The sequence below is a fragment of the Nerophis ophidion genome, linkage group LG17 (genome assembly GCF_033978795.1).
Source record: "Nerophis ophidion isolate RoL-2023_Sa linkage group LG17, RoL_Noph_v1.0, whole genome shotgun sequence".
In the NCBI taxonomy this organism is placed as follows: domain Eukaryota; kingdom Metazoa; phylum Chordata; class Actinopteri; order Syngnathiformes; family Syngnathidae; genus Nerophis; species Nerophis ophidion.
In genome coordinates this window covers 31,550,675-31,564,202 of record NC_084627.1, presented here as the reverse complement: position 1 = coordinate 31,564,202, position 13,528 = coordinate 31,550,675, and the positions used below count along the sequence as shown (strand labels likewise).

The following is a 13,528-nucleotide window of genomic DNA, read 5'->3' as shown; positions in this document are numbered from 1 at the left end:
CGTAGAGGTCATTGCAGAGCAATGCTCTGTCTGCCAAGAACGACGCCCAGCAAATGCCAAGGAACCCATGATAACACACCAGATCCCGGACCGGCCCTGGCAAGTAGTTGGAACGGATCTCTTCATGTGGAACAACCAGGACTACCTGGTAACTGTCGATTATTACAGTTGTTTCTTTGAAGTAGACAAACTCACCAACACCTCCGAAGCATCAAGGTACACCACTCCCACCCACCTGAACCGACCTCATACTCACCTGACGACAACACACCGGAAGAAAACCACGCACCTTTCACACACAAGCGAAGAAATGGACTTGCCTGCTTCGCATGCACCAGAACTGTCGTCTGATTCAGAAGCAGAGGCTTCATACCGCACCAGAGGTAAAGCCTCGAGCCATTTTGGACCTATGAATTGTAAAGGGTGTACGCCAAACGCTGCCCTGAAGAAAGAAAACAAAACAAAAACGAATGTAACCTTATATGTGTAAGCTGAAACCGTCATATTTAACGGTGATTCTGATTATTTGTTGTGAATTTACAGTCAAGACTTTTCACAAATGTGCTTGATATGTTCATACGATATCTTCAATTACAATGCAATGCATATAGCATATGGGTTCACTACCGCGCTAAAATGTTGATGATGCATTCTGGTATTGAAACACATTAGGCCGATACCTGTGTAAGTTCTACACTACGTTCCAGTCCTTTTATAGTACCGTTTTGCACTAACCAGGTACCTCACACGGAATCTGTGTATTGTGCCATGTTTATTCATTTAAAATTTGTTCCCAGTTTACTTACCTGATATGATGCTATTTTACGCATACATGGTTCAGGCAGCACTTTACTATTTTGTTTTGTTTGTTTCCAAAAAAAGGGGGATGTAATATTCATAGCCCTATGTTGGATGAGTGGCATTTTAATCAAGCATTTGTTTAGCCAACTACATGCTCAAGGTGGCCCGACAGGGATCCTGGCTTGGATTGAGGAAGGCAGTATGGGACACAGCTAACGGTAGAGAAGTTGGATGTAGAGGACCTGTTGAAATAAAAACATACCTCAAAGACTGAAGAAATCGCCCTGCAGTTTATTCAATACATTGGAATATTACAGTGCGATTTAGAATCGATTCTCTTTTTTTTTTTAAATCAATTTATTTATTTATTTTTAATCAATCCAACAAACCATCCATCTTCTTCCGCTTATCCGAGGTCGGGTCGCGGGGGCAACAACCTAAGTAGGGAAACCCAGACTTCCCTTTCCCCAGCCACTTCGTCTAGCTCTTCCCGGGGGATCCCGTGGTGTTCCCTGGCCAGCCGGGAGACATAGTCTTCCTAACGTGTCCTGGGTCTTCCCCGTGGCCTCCTACCGGTTGGACGTGCCCTAAACACCTCCCTAGGGAGGCGTTCGGGTGGCATCCTGACCAGATGCCCGAACCACCTCATCTGGCTCCTCTCGATGTGAAGGAGCAGCGGCTTTACTTTGAGTTCCTCCCGGATGGCAGAGCTTCTCACCCTATCTCTAAGGGAGAGCCCCGCCACACGGCAGAGGAAACTCATTTCGGCCGCTTGTACCCGTGATCTTATCCTTTTGGTCATGACCCAAAGCTCATGACCATAGGTGAGGATGGGAACGTAGATCGACCGGTAAATTGAGAGCTTTGCCTTCCGGCTCAGCTCCTTCTTCACCACAACGGATCGGTACAACGTCCGCATTACTGAAGACGCCGCACCGATCCGCCTGTCGATCTCACGATCCACTCTTCCCTCACTCGTGAACAAGACTCCTAGGTACTTGAACTCCTCCGCTTGGGGCAGTGTCTCCTCCCCAACCCGGAGATGGCATTCCACCTTTTTCCGGGCGAGAACCATGGACTCGGACTTGGAGGTGCTGATTCTCATTCCGGTCGCTTCACACTCGGCTGCAAACCAATCCAGTAAGAGCTGAAGATCCCGGTCAGATGAAGCCATCAGGACCACATCATCTGCAAAAAGCAGAGACCTAATCCTGCGGTCACCAAACCGGAACCCCTCAACGCCTTGACTGCGCCTAGAAATTCTGTCCATAAAAGTTATGAACAGAATCGGTGACAAAGGACAGCCTTGGCGGAGTCCAACTCTCACTGGAAATGTGTTTGACTTACTGCCGGCAATGCGGACCAAGCTCTGGCACTGATCGTACAGGGAGCGGACCGCCACAATAAGACAGTCCGATACCCCACACTCTCTGAGCATTCCTCACAGTACTTCCCGAGGGACACGGTCGAATGCCTTCTCCAAGTCCACAAAGCACATGTAGACTGGTTGGGCAAACTCCCATGCACCCTCAAGAACCCTGCGGAGAGTATAGAGCTGGTCCACAGTTCCACGACCAGGACGAAAACCACACTGTTCCTCCTGAATCCGAGGTTCGACTATCCGGCGTAGCCTCCTCTCCAGTACACCTGAATAAACCTTACCGGGAAGGCTGAGGAGTGTGATCCCACGATAGTTGGAACACACCCTCCGGACCCCCTTCTTAAAGAGAGGAACCACCACCCCGGTCTGCCAATCCAGAGGTACCGCCCCCGATGTCCACGCGATGCTGCGAGTCTTGTCAACCAAGACAGCCCCACAGCATCCAGAGCCTTAAGGAACTACGGGCGTCTCTCGTCCAACCCCGGGGCCTTGCCACCGAGGAGCTTTTTAACTACCTCAGCGACCTCAGCCCCAGAAATAGGAGAGTCCACCACAGATCCCCCAGACACTGCTTCCTCATAGGAAGACGTGTTGGTGGGATTGAGGAGGTCTTCGAAGTATTCTTTCCACATATCCACGACATCCGCAGTTGAGGTCAGCAGAACACCATCCGCACCATACACGGTGTTGATAGCGCACTGCTTCTCCTTCCTGAGGCGGCGGACGGTGGTCCAGAATCGCTTCAAAGCCGTCCGGAAGTCGTTTTCCATGGCTTCCCCGAACTCCTCCCATGTCCGAGTTTTTGCCTCACGGACCGCTGAAGCCGCACACCGCTTGGCCTGTCGGTACCTGTCCACTGCCTCCGGAGTCCTATGAGCCAAAAGGACCCGATAGGACTCCTTCTTCAGCTTGACGGCATCCCTCACTGCTGGTGTCCACCAAGGGGTTTTAGGATTGCCGCCTCGACAGGCACCAACTTGCGGCCACAGCTCCGATCAGCCGCCTCGACAATAGAGGTGCGGAACATGCTCCACTCGGACTCAATGTCCAGCACCTCCCTCGTGACATGTTCAAAGTTATTCCGGAGGTGGGAATTGAAACTTTCTCTGACAGGAGACTCTACCAGACGTTCCCAGCAGACCCTCACAATGCGTTTGGGCCTGCCAGGTCCGTCCGGCATCCTCCCCCACCATCGCAGCCAACTCACCACCAGGTGCTGATCGGTAGAAAGCTCCGCCCCTCTCCTCACCCGAGTGTCCAAAACATAAGGCCGCAAATCCGATGACACAACTACAAAGTCGATCATGGAACTGCGGCCTAGGGTGTCCTGGTGCCAAGTGCACATATGGACACCCTTATGTTTGAACATGGTGTTTGTAATGGACAAACTGTGACGAGCACAAAAGTCCAATAACAAAACACCACTCGGGTTCAGATCCGGGCGGCCATTCTTCCCAATCACGCCTCTCCAGGTTTCACTGTCGTTGCCAACATGAGCGTTGAAGTCCCCCAGTAGGACAAGGGAATCACCCGGGGAGCACTTTCCAGTACTCCCTCGAGTGTACCCAAAAAGGGTGGGTACTCTGAACTGCTGTTTGGTGCGTAAGCACAAACAACAGTCAGGACCCGTCCCCCCACCCGAAGGCGGAGGGAGGCTACCCTTTCGTCCACTGGGTTGAACTCCAACGTGCAGGCTTTAAGCCGGGGGGCAACCAGAATTTCCACCCCAGCCCGTCGCCTCTCACTGTCGGCAACGCCAGAGTGGAAGAGGATCCTGTCCCTCTCGAGAGAAGTGGTTCCAGAGCCCTTGCTGTGCGTCGAAGTGAGTCCGACTATATCCAGCCGGAACTTCTCCACTTCGCGCACTAGCTCAGGCTCTTTCCCCCCCAGTGAGGTGACGTTCCACCTCCCAAAAGCTAGCTTCTGTAGCCGAGGATCGGACCGCCAAGTGCCCTGCCTTCGGCTGCCGCCCAGCTCACATTGCACCCGACCTCTCTGGCCCCTGCTATGGGTGGTGAGCCCATTGGAGGGGTGACCCACGTTGCCTCTTCGGGCTGTGCCCGGCCAGACCCCATGGGAACAGGCCCGGCCACCAGGCGCTCGCCATCGTGCCCCACCTCCGGGCCTGGCTCCAGAAGTGGGCCCCGGTGACCCGCGTCCGGGCGAGGGAAATCTGGGTCCATGTTTTGTCTTCTTCATAGAGGTCTTCGAGCTGCTCTTTGTCTGATCCCTCACTTACAACCTGTTTGCCTCTGGAGACCCTACCAGGGGGCGTAAAGCCCCCGGACAACATAGCTCCTAGGATCATTGGGACACGCAAACTCCTCTACCACGATAAGGTGGCAGCTCAGAGAGGAGCAACAAACCACTACACAGCAATACCATAACAATGCAATCCAATTCTAAAACCAAACCTGACCCAGCAACACTCAGAACTGCAATAAACAGAGTAATTGAGAGGAGACACAAACACGACACAGAACAAACCAAAAGTAGTGAAACAAAAATGAATATTATCAACAACAGTATCAATATTAGTTATAATTTCAGCATAGCAGTGATTAAAAATCCCGCATTGACATTATCATTAGACATTTATGAAAATTAAAAAAAAAAAGAACAATAGTGTCACATCGGTTTACACTTGCATTGCATCTCATAAGCTTGACAACACACTGTGTCCAATGTTTTCACAAAGATAAAATAATTCATATTTTTGGTTCTTTTAATAGTTAAAACACATTTACATTATTGCAATCAGTTGATAAAACAGTGTTCTTTGCAATTATAAAAGCTTTTAAAAAATATATACTACTATTTGTTCCCAGTTTACCTACCTGATCAGGTCAGCAGACTGTGGTAGATCCTGCTGAAATCCTATGTATTGAATGAATACAGAATTGTTTTGAATCGGGAAAATATAGTTTTTGAATTGAGAATCGCGTTGAATTGAAAAAAAATTGATATATTATCGAATCGTGACCCCAAGAATCGATATTGAATCGAATCATGTATACACACACACACACACACACACACACACACACACACACACACACACACACACACACACACACACACACACAATAAATGTGGCATATGTGGAAGTTTTAAAAATGGCCAATTCATTTTGAATTTTCTGAATTAGTTAAAATTCTTGGAATTTCGGGAAAATCTGGAATTTTTCCAGTTCAATAAGACAGAAAACGTCCTATAAACATATGTTTAAAAGAGTGTCCATTAGTCCTGGGTGTCTTAAGAGTGATTTTTTTTTCAAATTGGCTCCAAAAAGGAGATGGGCCGGCAATCGCCAGATCTATTTAGCTAGATTAGGTTTTAGTGGTAACGGGTAATAGGTTAACAACATCCGTTATAAAAATATATGTAATATAACTCGCCTTGAGCTCACTCAGTAGATTATAAAGTCTGTGTTTGCTTCGTCTCGGTCATGATCTGTAACCCTGATCATGTTTTGGTTAGTTATGTTCTGTTAGTTTTGGACTCCCTTAGTTCCTGTTTTGTGCAATCCTGGGTTTATTTTGGTCACCAATGGGGATTAATTGGCTTCACCTGCCTCTGGTTAGTGGTCCGCGCTCGGCTGCTGTCAACCACTAATCAGAGAGCTATTTAATCACCTTGGTCGCCATGCTCAGTCTGGCATCATTGTTTGCTACATGCTCCTGTCAACGTAAGTTTTCCTTGTCCATAGTCTATGCTAAGTGTTAGTTTAGCTTTGAGTGCAATCAGGCACGTTGTTCTGTCGGCTCGCTTTCTTTTTTTGTGCTCCTTTGATTTCTTGAGGAATATATCATCTTTTTACCTGCACGCCTTGTAGTCCGTCTGCATTCCAGGGAGAACGACCCCGTAGTAAGCTGCGAAAACCCCGTAATGACAGTCTCTATGTTATTTTTTTCATTACTATCACTATTAGAGGGGACCTATTATGCAAAACCAATTTTTTTTTTTACCAATTGTTACCTTTTTTCTGTGCTTTTGGGTTCTGCATAAGTCCATTTTTTTTTAATCTAACCAATCTTTGAGACATTTGTGATTAAGGGCTATATAATTAATTAATTGTTTTTGTTTGCCCAGAATAAGTTTGCTTTGAATTGTGGGGCCCTGTGCAATCAAGTTGAACACCCCTGAATAAAGCAATGCACAGCAAGGCTAGCATGCTAACATTCACAACATGTTGAAATGCTACCTTGGAGACAATGTGGTTTGGTCTGCCTTCACAACAACACATTCTGGGTTCCAATTTCTGTGCAAACTTTGCATGTTCTCACCCAGTTTATATGAATTTTTTACAAGTATTCCTCCAATATCCCAAAAACATTAAGTTACTAAGTTATGGTGATTGTAAATAGCTGTGAAGGAAGTGTTTTTTTGAAATTTGTTCCACTAAGACTTTTTGTCATTCATGCTAAATGTGATCTGATTGTGTATTCTGTTGCCAAGGTTACTTCCTAGAGGTGGTGGAGCCAGTCAACAACATCACACACTTCCAGGGCCAGACAGCCACGCTGCACTGCAAAGTGGTTGGGAACCCACGACCGATCATACGCTGGCTTAAAAACGACGCGCCGGTGGTCCAGGAGCAAGGACGCATCACTATTCGCAAAACAGAGGCAGGATCCAAGCTTCGCATCCAGGACCTGGACACCACAGACACTGGCTACTATCAGTGTGTTGCCTCCAACTCGCTTAAAGTCATCTCAGCCACAGGGGTGCTTTACGTCAAACTAGGTAAGAGTCAGGTTTGGACCTTTAACCCAGGGGCGCCGAAAAGGGGGGGTAAAAGAGACGGATTCTAGGGGCTCATGATCGAGGGGGGCCCAGAGAGGCCCCTAATGATGATGAAATTATATGAAATTATGTGTTGGGGGACCTGTAAAGATTCTTTTCATGGGGCCCAAAATCCCTAGCGGCGCCCCTGCTTTAACCTCCTTGTCTGTCTTTGGCAGAGGGTCCTTTTGTGACCCACAACGCCTTTTTTATCGGCCCATTGGTATGGTCTGAGGCCTTTTCCACCTGAGTACGTTTTGGAGGTGGGAACAATAAAGTATTGTATCTTTTCAGCTAGGAATGTCCCCATCAACATTTTTGGCCTCAGATCCGATCCGATTTTGAGTCCCAATCCAATTCTTTGACAAGAGATTATAGAAGTGAAATTGTTTTATATCAAGTAACTTAAAGGCGAACTGCACTTTTTTGGGGGAATTTGCCTGTTTTTCACAATCATTATTTCAGAAAAGAAGACCGATGTAATTATTTGTTAATGCCTTCTAATTAGTATATTATCCTAAATAAAATACAAACCCCATTTCCATATGAGTTGGGAATTTGTGTTAGATGTAAATATAAATGTAATACAATGATTTGCAAATCATTTTCAAACCATATTCAGTTGAATATGCTACAAAGACAACATATTTGATGTTAAAACTGATAAGCATTTTTTTTTTGCAAATAATCATTAACTTTAGAATTTGATGCCAGCAACACGTGACAAAGAAGTTGGGAAAGGTGGCAATAAATACTGATTAAGTTGAGGAATGCTCATCAAATACTTATATGGAACATCCCACAGGTGTGCAGGCTAATTGGGAACAGGTGGGTGCCATGATTGGGTATAAAAGCAGCTTCCACACACAAGGATGGGGCGAGGGTCACCAATTTGTAAGCAAATTGTCGAACAGTTTTAGAACAACATTTGTCAATGAGCTATTGCAAGGAATTTAAGGATTTTACCATCTACGGTCCGTAAAATCATCAAAAGGTGCAGAGAATCTGTAGAAATCACTGCACGTAATCGATGATATTACGGACCTTTGATCCCTCAGGCGGTACTGAATCAAAAACCGACATCAGTGTGTAAAGGATATTACCACATGGGCTCAGGAACACTTCATAAAACCACTGTCAGTAACTAAAGTTGGTTGCTCTGTAAGTGCAAGTTTAAACTCTACAATGCAAAGCGAAAGCCATTTATCAACAACACCCAGGAACGCTGCCGGCTTCGCTGGGCCCGAGCTCATCTAAGATGGACTGATGCAAAGTGGAAAAGTGTTCTGTGGTCTGACGAGTCCATATTTCAAATTATATTTGGAAACTGTGGACGTGGTGTCCTCCGGAACAAAGAGGAAAATAACCATCCGGATTGTTATAGGCGCAAAGTTCAAAAGCCAGCATCTGTGATGGTATGGGGGTTTATTAGTGCCCAAGGCATCGGTAACTTACACATCTGTAAAGGCACCATTAATGCTGAATGGTCCATACAGGTTTTGGAGCAACATATGTTCTCATCCAAGCAACGTTATCATGGAAGCCCCAGCTTATTTCAGCAAAACAATGCCAAGCCACGTGTTGCAACAGCGTGGCTTCGTAGTAAAAGAGTGCTAGTACTTTCCTGGCCCGCCTACAGTCCAGACATGTTTCCCATCGAAAATGTGTGGCGCGTTATAAAGCGTAAAATACGACAACAAGACCCCGGACTGTTGAACTTAAGCTGTACATCAAGCACGAATGGTAAATAATTCCACTTTCAAATCTTCAACAATTAATTTCCTCAGTTCCCACCGTTTATTGAGTGTTGTTAAAAGAAAATGTGATGTAACACAGTGGTGAACATGCCCTTTCCCAACTACTTTGGCACGTGTTGCAGCCATGAAATTCTAAGGTAATTATTATTTGCAAAAAAAAAACAAAGTTTATGAGTTTGAACATCAAATATCTTGTCTTTGTAGTGCATTCAATTGAATATGGGTTGAAAAGGATTTGCAAATCATTGTATTCCGTTTGTATTTACATCTAACACAATTTCCCAACCCATTTGGGTGGAAGGCGGTTTACACCCTGGACAAGTCGCAACCTCATTGCAGGACGATGTGTTACTACTCTAGAAAAATAGTTCCTCAGTGTTCAATCTTACAATAACATTATCGCTACAGTTTGGTTATTATACAGGTTACGGAATGGTTTTTGAATGCCTATTAAAGTGATTTGGAGGTACAAACTGTAGAATTGATTGCTCCCATTAGCTGAATTGCTAGCCACCAAGAGCCAGCCGATTTTTATGTTAGAAAGCGAAAAAAAAAAAAAAAACTTGTCTTGTTGTCTCTCATAATGATTGTGAACGAAAAAAAAAAAGCGCAGTTCCCCTTTTAGCCTTTATCGTTTCTAAAAAAAATAAGAGTTTGCCATTCATATGGTATTAATGAGATTGTAAAGGGCTATTATTGATTTGATGTTGATGTGCTAAAACCTCTTTTTTTGTTTAAAAGCTACATACAATATTAACTGTTCTTTGTTCAAGCACATCCATCCATTTTCTACCGCTTGTCCTTACGGGGTCGCAGGGGTTTCTGGAGCCTATCCCAGCTGCACACGGGCTGAAGGTAGGGTACACCCTCGACAAGTCGCCACCTCATCGCAGCGCCAATGCAGATAGACAGACAACATTCACACTCACATTCACACACTAGGGCCCATTTAGTGTTGCCAATCAACCTATCCCCAGGTGCATGTCTTTGGAGGTGGGAGGAAGCCGGAGTACCCGGAGGGAACCCATGCAGTCACGGGGAGAACTTACAAACTCCACACAGAAAGATCCTGAGCCCAGGATCGAACCCAGGACCTTCTTAAAGGGATTTAAAAATGGATTCAAAGTAATAGTTTGATATTGACACATACATAAATTACTAGACTACCCAGGGTACTTGTTACCCTGGAGTATGTGTCAGGGTATATTGACACAAGCCCTGATATCCATCCATCCATCCATCTTCTTCCGCTTAGCCGAGGTCGGGTCGCGGGGGCAACAGCCTAAGCAGGGAAACCCAGACTTCCTTTTCCCCAGCCACTTCGTCTAGCTCTTCCCGGGGGATCCCGAAGCGTTCCCAGGCCAGCCGGGAGACATAGTCTTCCCAACGTGTCCTGGGTCTTCCCCGTGGCCTCCTACCGGTTGGACGTGCCCTAAACACCTCCCTAGGGAGGCGTTCGGGTGGCATCCTGACCAGATGCCCAAACCACCTCATCTGGCTCCTCTCGATGTGGAGGAGCAGCGGCTTTACTTTGAGTTCCTCCCGGATGGCAGAGCTTCTCACCCTATCTCTAAGGGAGAGCCCCGCCACACGGCGGAGGAAACTCATTTCGGCCGCTTGTACCCGTGATCTTATCCTTTCGGTCATGACCGAAAGCTCATGACCATAGGTGAGGATGGGAACGTAGATCGACCGGTAAATTGAGAGCTTTGCCTTCCGGCTCAGCTCCTTCTTCACCGAGCCGCCTGTCGATCTCACGATCCACTCTTCCCTCACTCGTGAACAAGACTCCTAGGTACTTGAACTCCTCCATACCCTGATATGTGTCAATGTCAAAATATAACTTAGAATCACTTTGGCAATCGTAAGTTGTCGTTTGGGGTAGATTTCAGCTTTTAAAGGGTACTTCAACATGTAAACAATACAGTATGTACTTAATTATCATATATGAAGCTCTCTTAAGGGTAATCTAATCATGTATGTGTAAATGAGATGTGTCAGTGGGCAGCACGGTGGAAGAGGGGTTAGTGCGTCTGCCTAACAATACGAATGTCCTGAGTAGTCCTGGGTTCAATCCCGGGCTCGGGATCTTTCTGTGTGGAGTTTGCATGTCCTTCCCGTGACTGTGTGGTACTCCGGCCTCCTCCCACCTCCAAAGACATGCACCTGGGGATAGGTTGATTGGCAACACGAAATGGGCCCTAGTGTGTGAATGTGAGTGTGAATGTTGTCTGTCTATCTGTGTTGGCCCTGCGATGAGGTGGCGACTTCTCCAGTGTGTACCCCGCCTTCCGCCCGATTGTAGCTGAGATAGGCACCAGCACCCTCCGCGACCCCAAAGGGAATAAGCGGTAGAAAATGGATGGATGGATGGAGATGTGTCAGTATCAAAGTATTACATTACTTTTTGGCACCCATACATTGATTTAATGAGTACAACCAAACACTTTATTAATATTCATTATGTAATTGAACAAAGAACGGTAATTTTGTATGTAGCTTTTAAACAAGAAAAAGGAAGAATGCCCAGCAGTAAAGGTTTAGCAAGCAAAGCGTGCTCACGTGGCGGTAATAATATATTTAACTTACAGTCGTGATGTCACGATCGATGACTGGTCTGCTGATGGCATCATTGGAGTAAAAATCAAATTAGTCCTCTTCACTTTCTCCCAGTTGAACACAATTACGATGTGAAACATTTAAACCAACACATTTTGGTTTGTTTCTGGTGGGAAAAACGGACTTCCTCTTCTGAAGAAGAAAATATTTTAATTAGCTGTCCTTCATAACTAACCCTCACCCCTTTTTGAATGGACGCAATGAATGAGCTGTGTTTATATATACTCCAAACTTGTCCCACCCAATGACAGGACAAAAATAAATATGAATGGATTTTGTTTCAGTCAACCTTTTCGTCAACTAAAATGTCAGTCAATTGTGTTATTAGTCGACGTGCCTTTGTTTTGATTAAATGTTTTCCTACTTTTTCCTGCTCGGATGTAAAAAAAAAAAAAGAAAATAAAGAAAATAAACAGCTTCTAGCCGAGCCATGATGCCGGCTCAATTGGAGACTTATACTATGAAAAGGTCATTTGGATACGATTGCTGTCAGGCCTTCAGCTAATGAGACAACTTTGACACGCAAGACTTTTTGCATTGGGTCCTAGGAAATGTGAAACATTTTCTCATGTTTTAATCTTTATTTAATGATTAAAAACATAAAAAATTAACAATGAATTTATTTACTTACATGTGTTTCCATTTGTGTTGTTGAGGGCATAACAGTGCACACGCGTATCAAGCACCCGAACGACATGAAAATTATTACGTACCCTTTCTTAATGTTAGTGTGTTGTGATGTTAAAAACAATTAACTTTTCATTGCGCATGTATAACTTTATTGATGATTAAATGTGTTATAATTCCACAAAAGTTTTGCAGCGGCACACGCACGTCTGTGCGCTTCAGGCACTTAAACATTCAAGACGTTTCCTTGGTAAGGCAGGAATATACTCTCATGTCACGTAGCTTGCATCCCATGTGACGGCGTTTTGTTTGATTTATATTGTATCTTCCTACACTGGAAGTACTTGAGAGGCACTGTGTTACAATGCGACAGATTAATGATCAAGTCATTATATGTTGAATATTTTTAATGTTTGGGAGAATCTCCTGAATGTTTAATGCAAGTGTTTGTATTGAATACCAAAATGTATTTCGTGTCCATGAGATGACTTTCTTTTGCATTGACAAAGTATGTTTTAAGAAATTAATAAAAACAAAGCACACAACTTGCATTTAGCATTGATTGAGTGTTGTTTTTAAAACATACCTTACAATGTTTTTATCATTGTGTTCCAACAGGACAGATGCCGACGCATGGACCAGATGATTCGTAAGCCAGCACGTTCTTTTGTGTGTATTGTGAATCAGTTAATTTTTTTTATTTTCAGTATGTATATAATAACATGACAAATCATTTAAACAATTTAAAAAATACATCATTCTCACCATTGATGCTGATTATTTATACAAAAACCCAATAAATTCTCAGCAGTAGTTTACAATACTCTTTGTAAACCAGTTGTAGCTGGTAAGTACTGGTTTGGATGGGGCAGACAAACCCCGGTCACAAGCAAACCCCTTACCATGTCTAGTTTTTTTACTTTTGAAAATGGAATTTAAGAACGTATGGCACTAAGTAAATTTGTAATTTTAGGCATTTTTGATCTGATCAACCAATTAGAGGACATAACAATTCTGATGTTGTGGTACACCTGCATGCAAGCCCGAGAAGCAAATCTGAAATCTGATCAATTGAAAAAACAGTCCCTTTGCTAATATAGTTTAGGTAATATTGGGCCTGCACTCCTGATTCTGAAGGCCTTATGTAGATTACATCGACATGAACATATATAGAAGCTGGAATTGTTTGGACAAATCAATCGGAACATACACATAGGCACTGGAAGCAGTGTAACCAAAAGACACGCTAAAAAATTAAGATTATAGACTGTAGAATAAATATATCTCCAGCACCCCCGTGACCCCAAAAAGGACAAGCGTTAGAAAATGGATGGATGACGGATAGAAAGAAATTGTGGAATTGAAGTTGCAAATGTAGATAAGTATTTCTGATAGTGTTTAGGCTTGCAGGGAAGGCTTTGTTGGCTCTGACCACCCACCACTAATTATAAGAGGATATAAATATAACTATATCAACTAGAAAAGCACTCGGTAGGGCGCAAACCAGTGCCAGGCCCTATCTCAGAATAGTAAAGAGTACCGGTATTTAAAAAAGAGT

At 44.5% G+C, this 13,528-nt stretch overlaps 1 protein-coding gene across 1 annotated transcript in view; it reads left to right on the top strand.

Annotated features, from left to right (window-relative positions):
* Window positions 1-13,528, top strand: part of ror2 (receptor tyrosine kinase-like orphan receptor 2) — a 144,861-nt gene that overhangs the window by 97,034 nt on the left and 34,299 nt on the right. Inside the window, exons 3-4 of the mRNA XM_061876743.1 lie at window positions 6,641-6,928; window positions 12,589-12,619. Of these exons, the coding sequence (XP_061732727.1) occupies window positions 6,641-6,928; window positions 12,589-12,619 (319 nt within the window). The remainder of the gene's footprint in view (window positions 1-6,640; window positions 6,929-12,588; window positions 12,620-13,528) is intronic.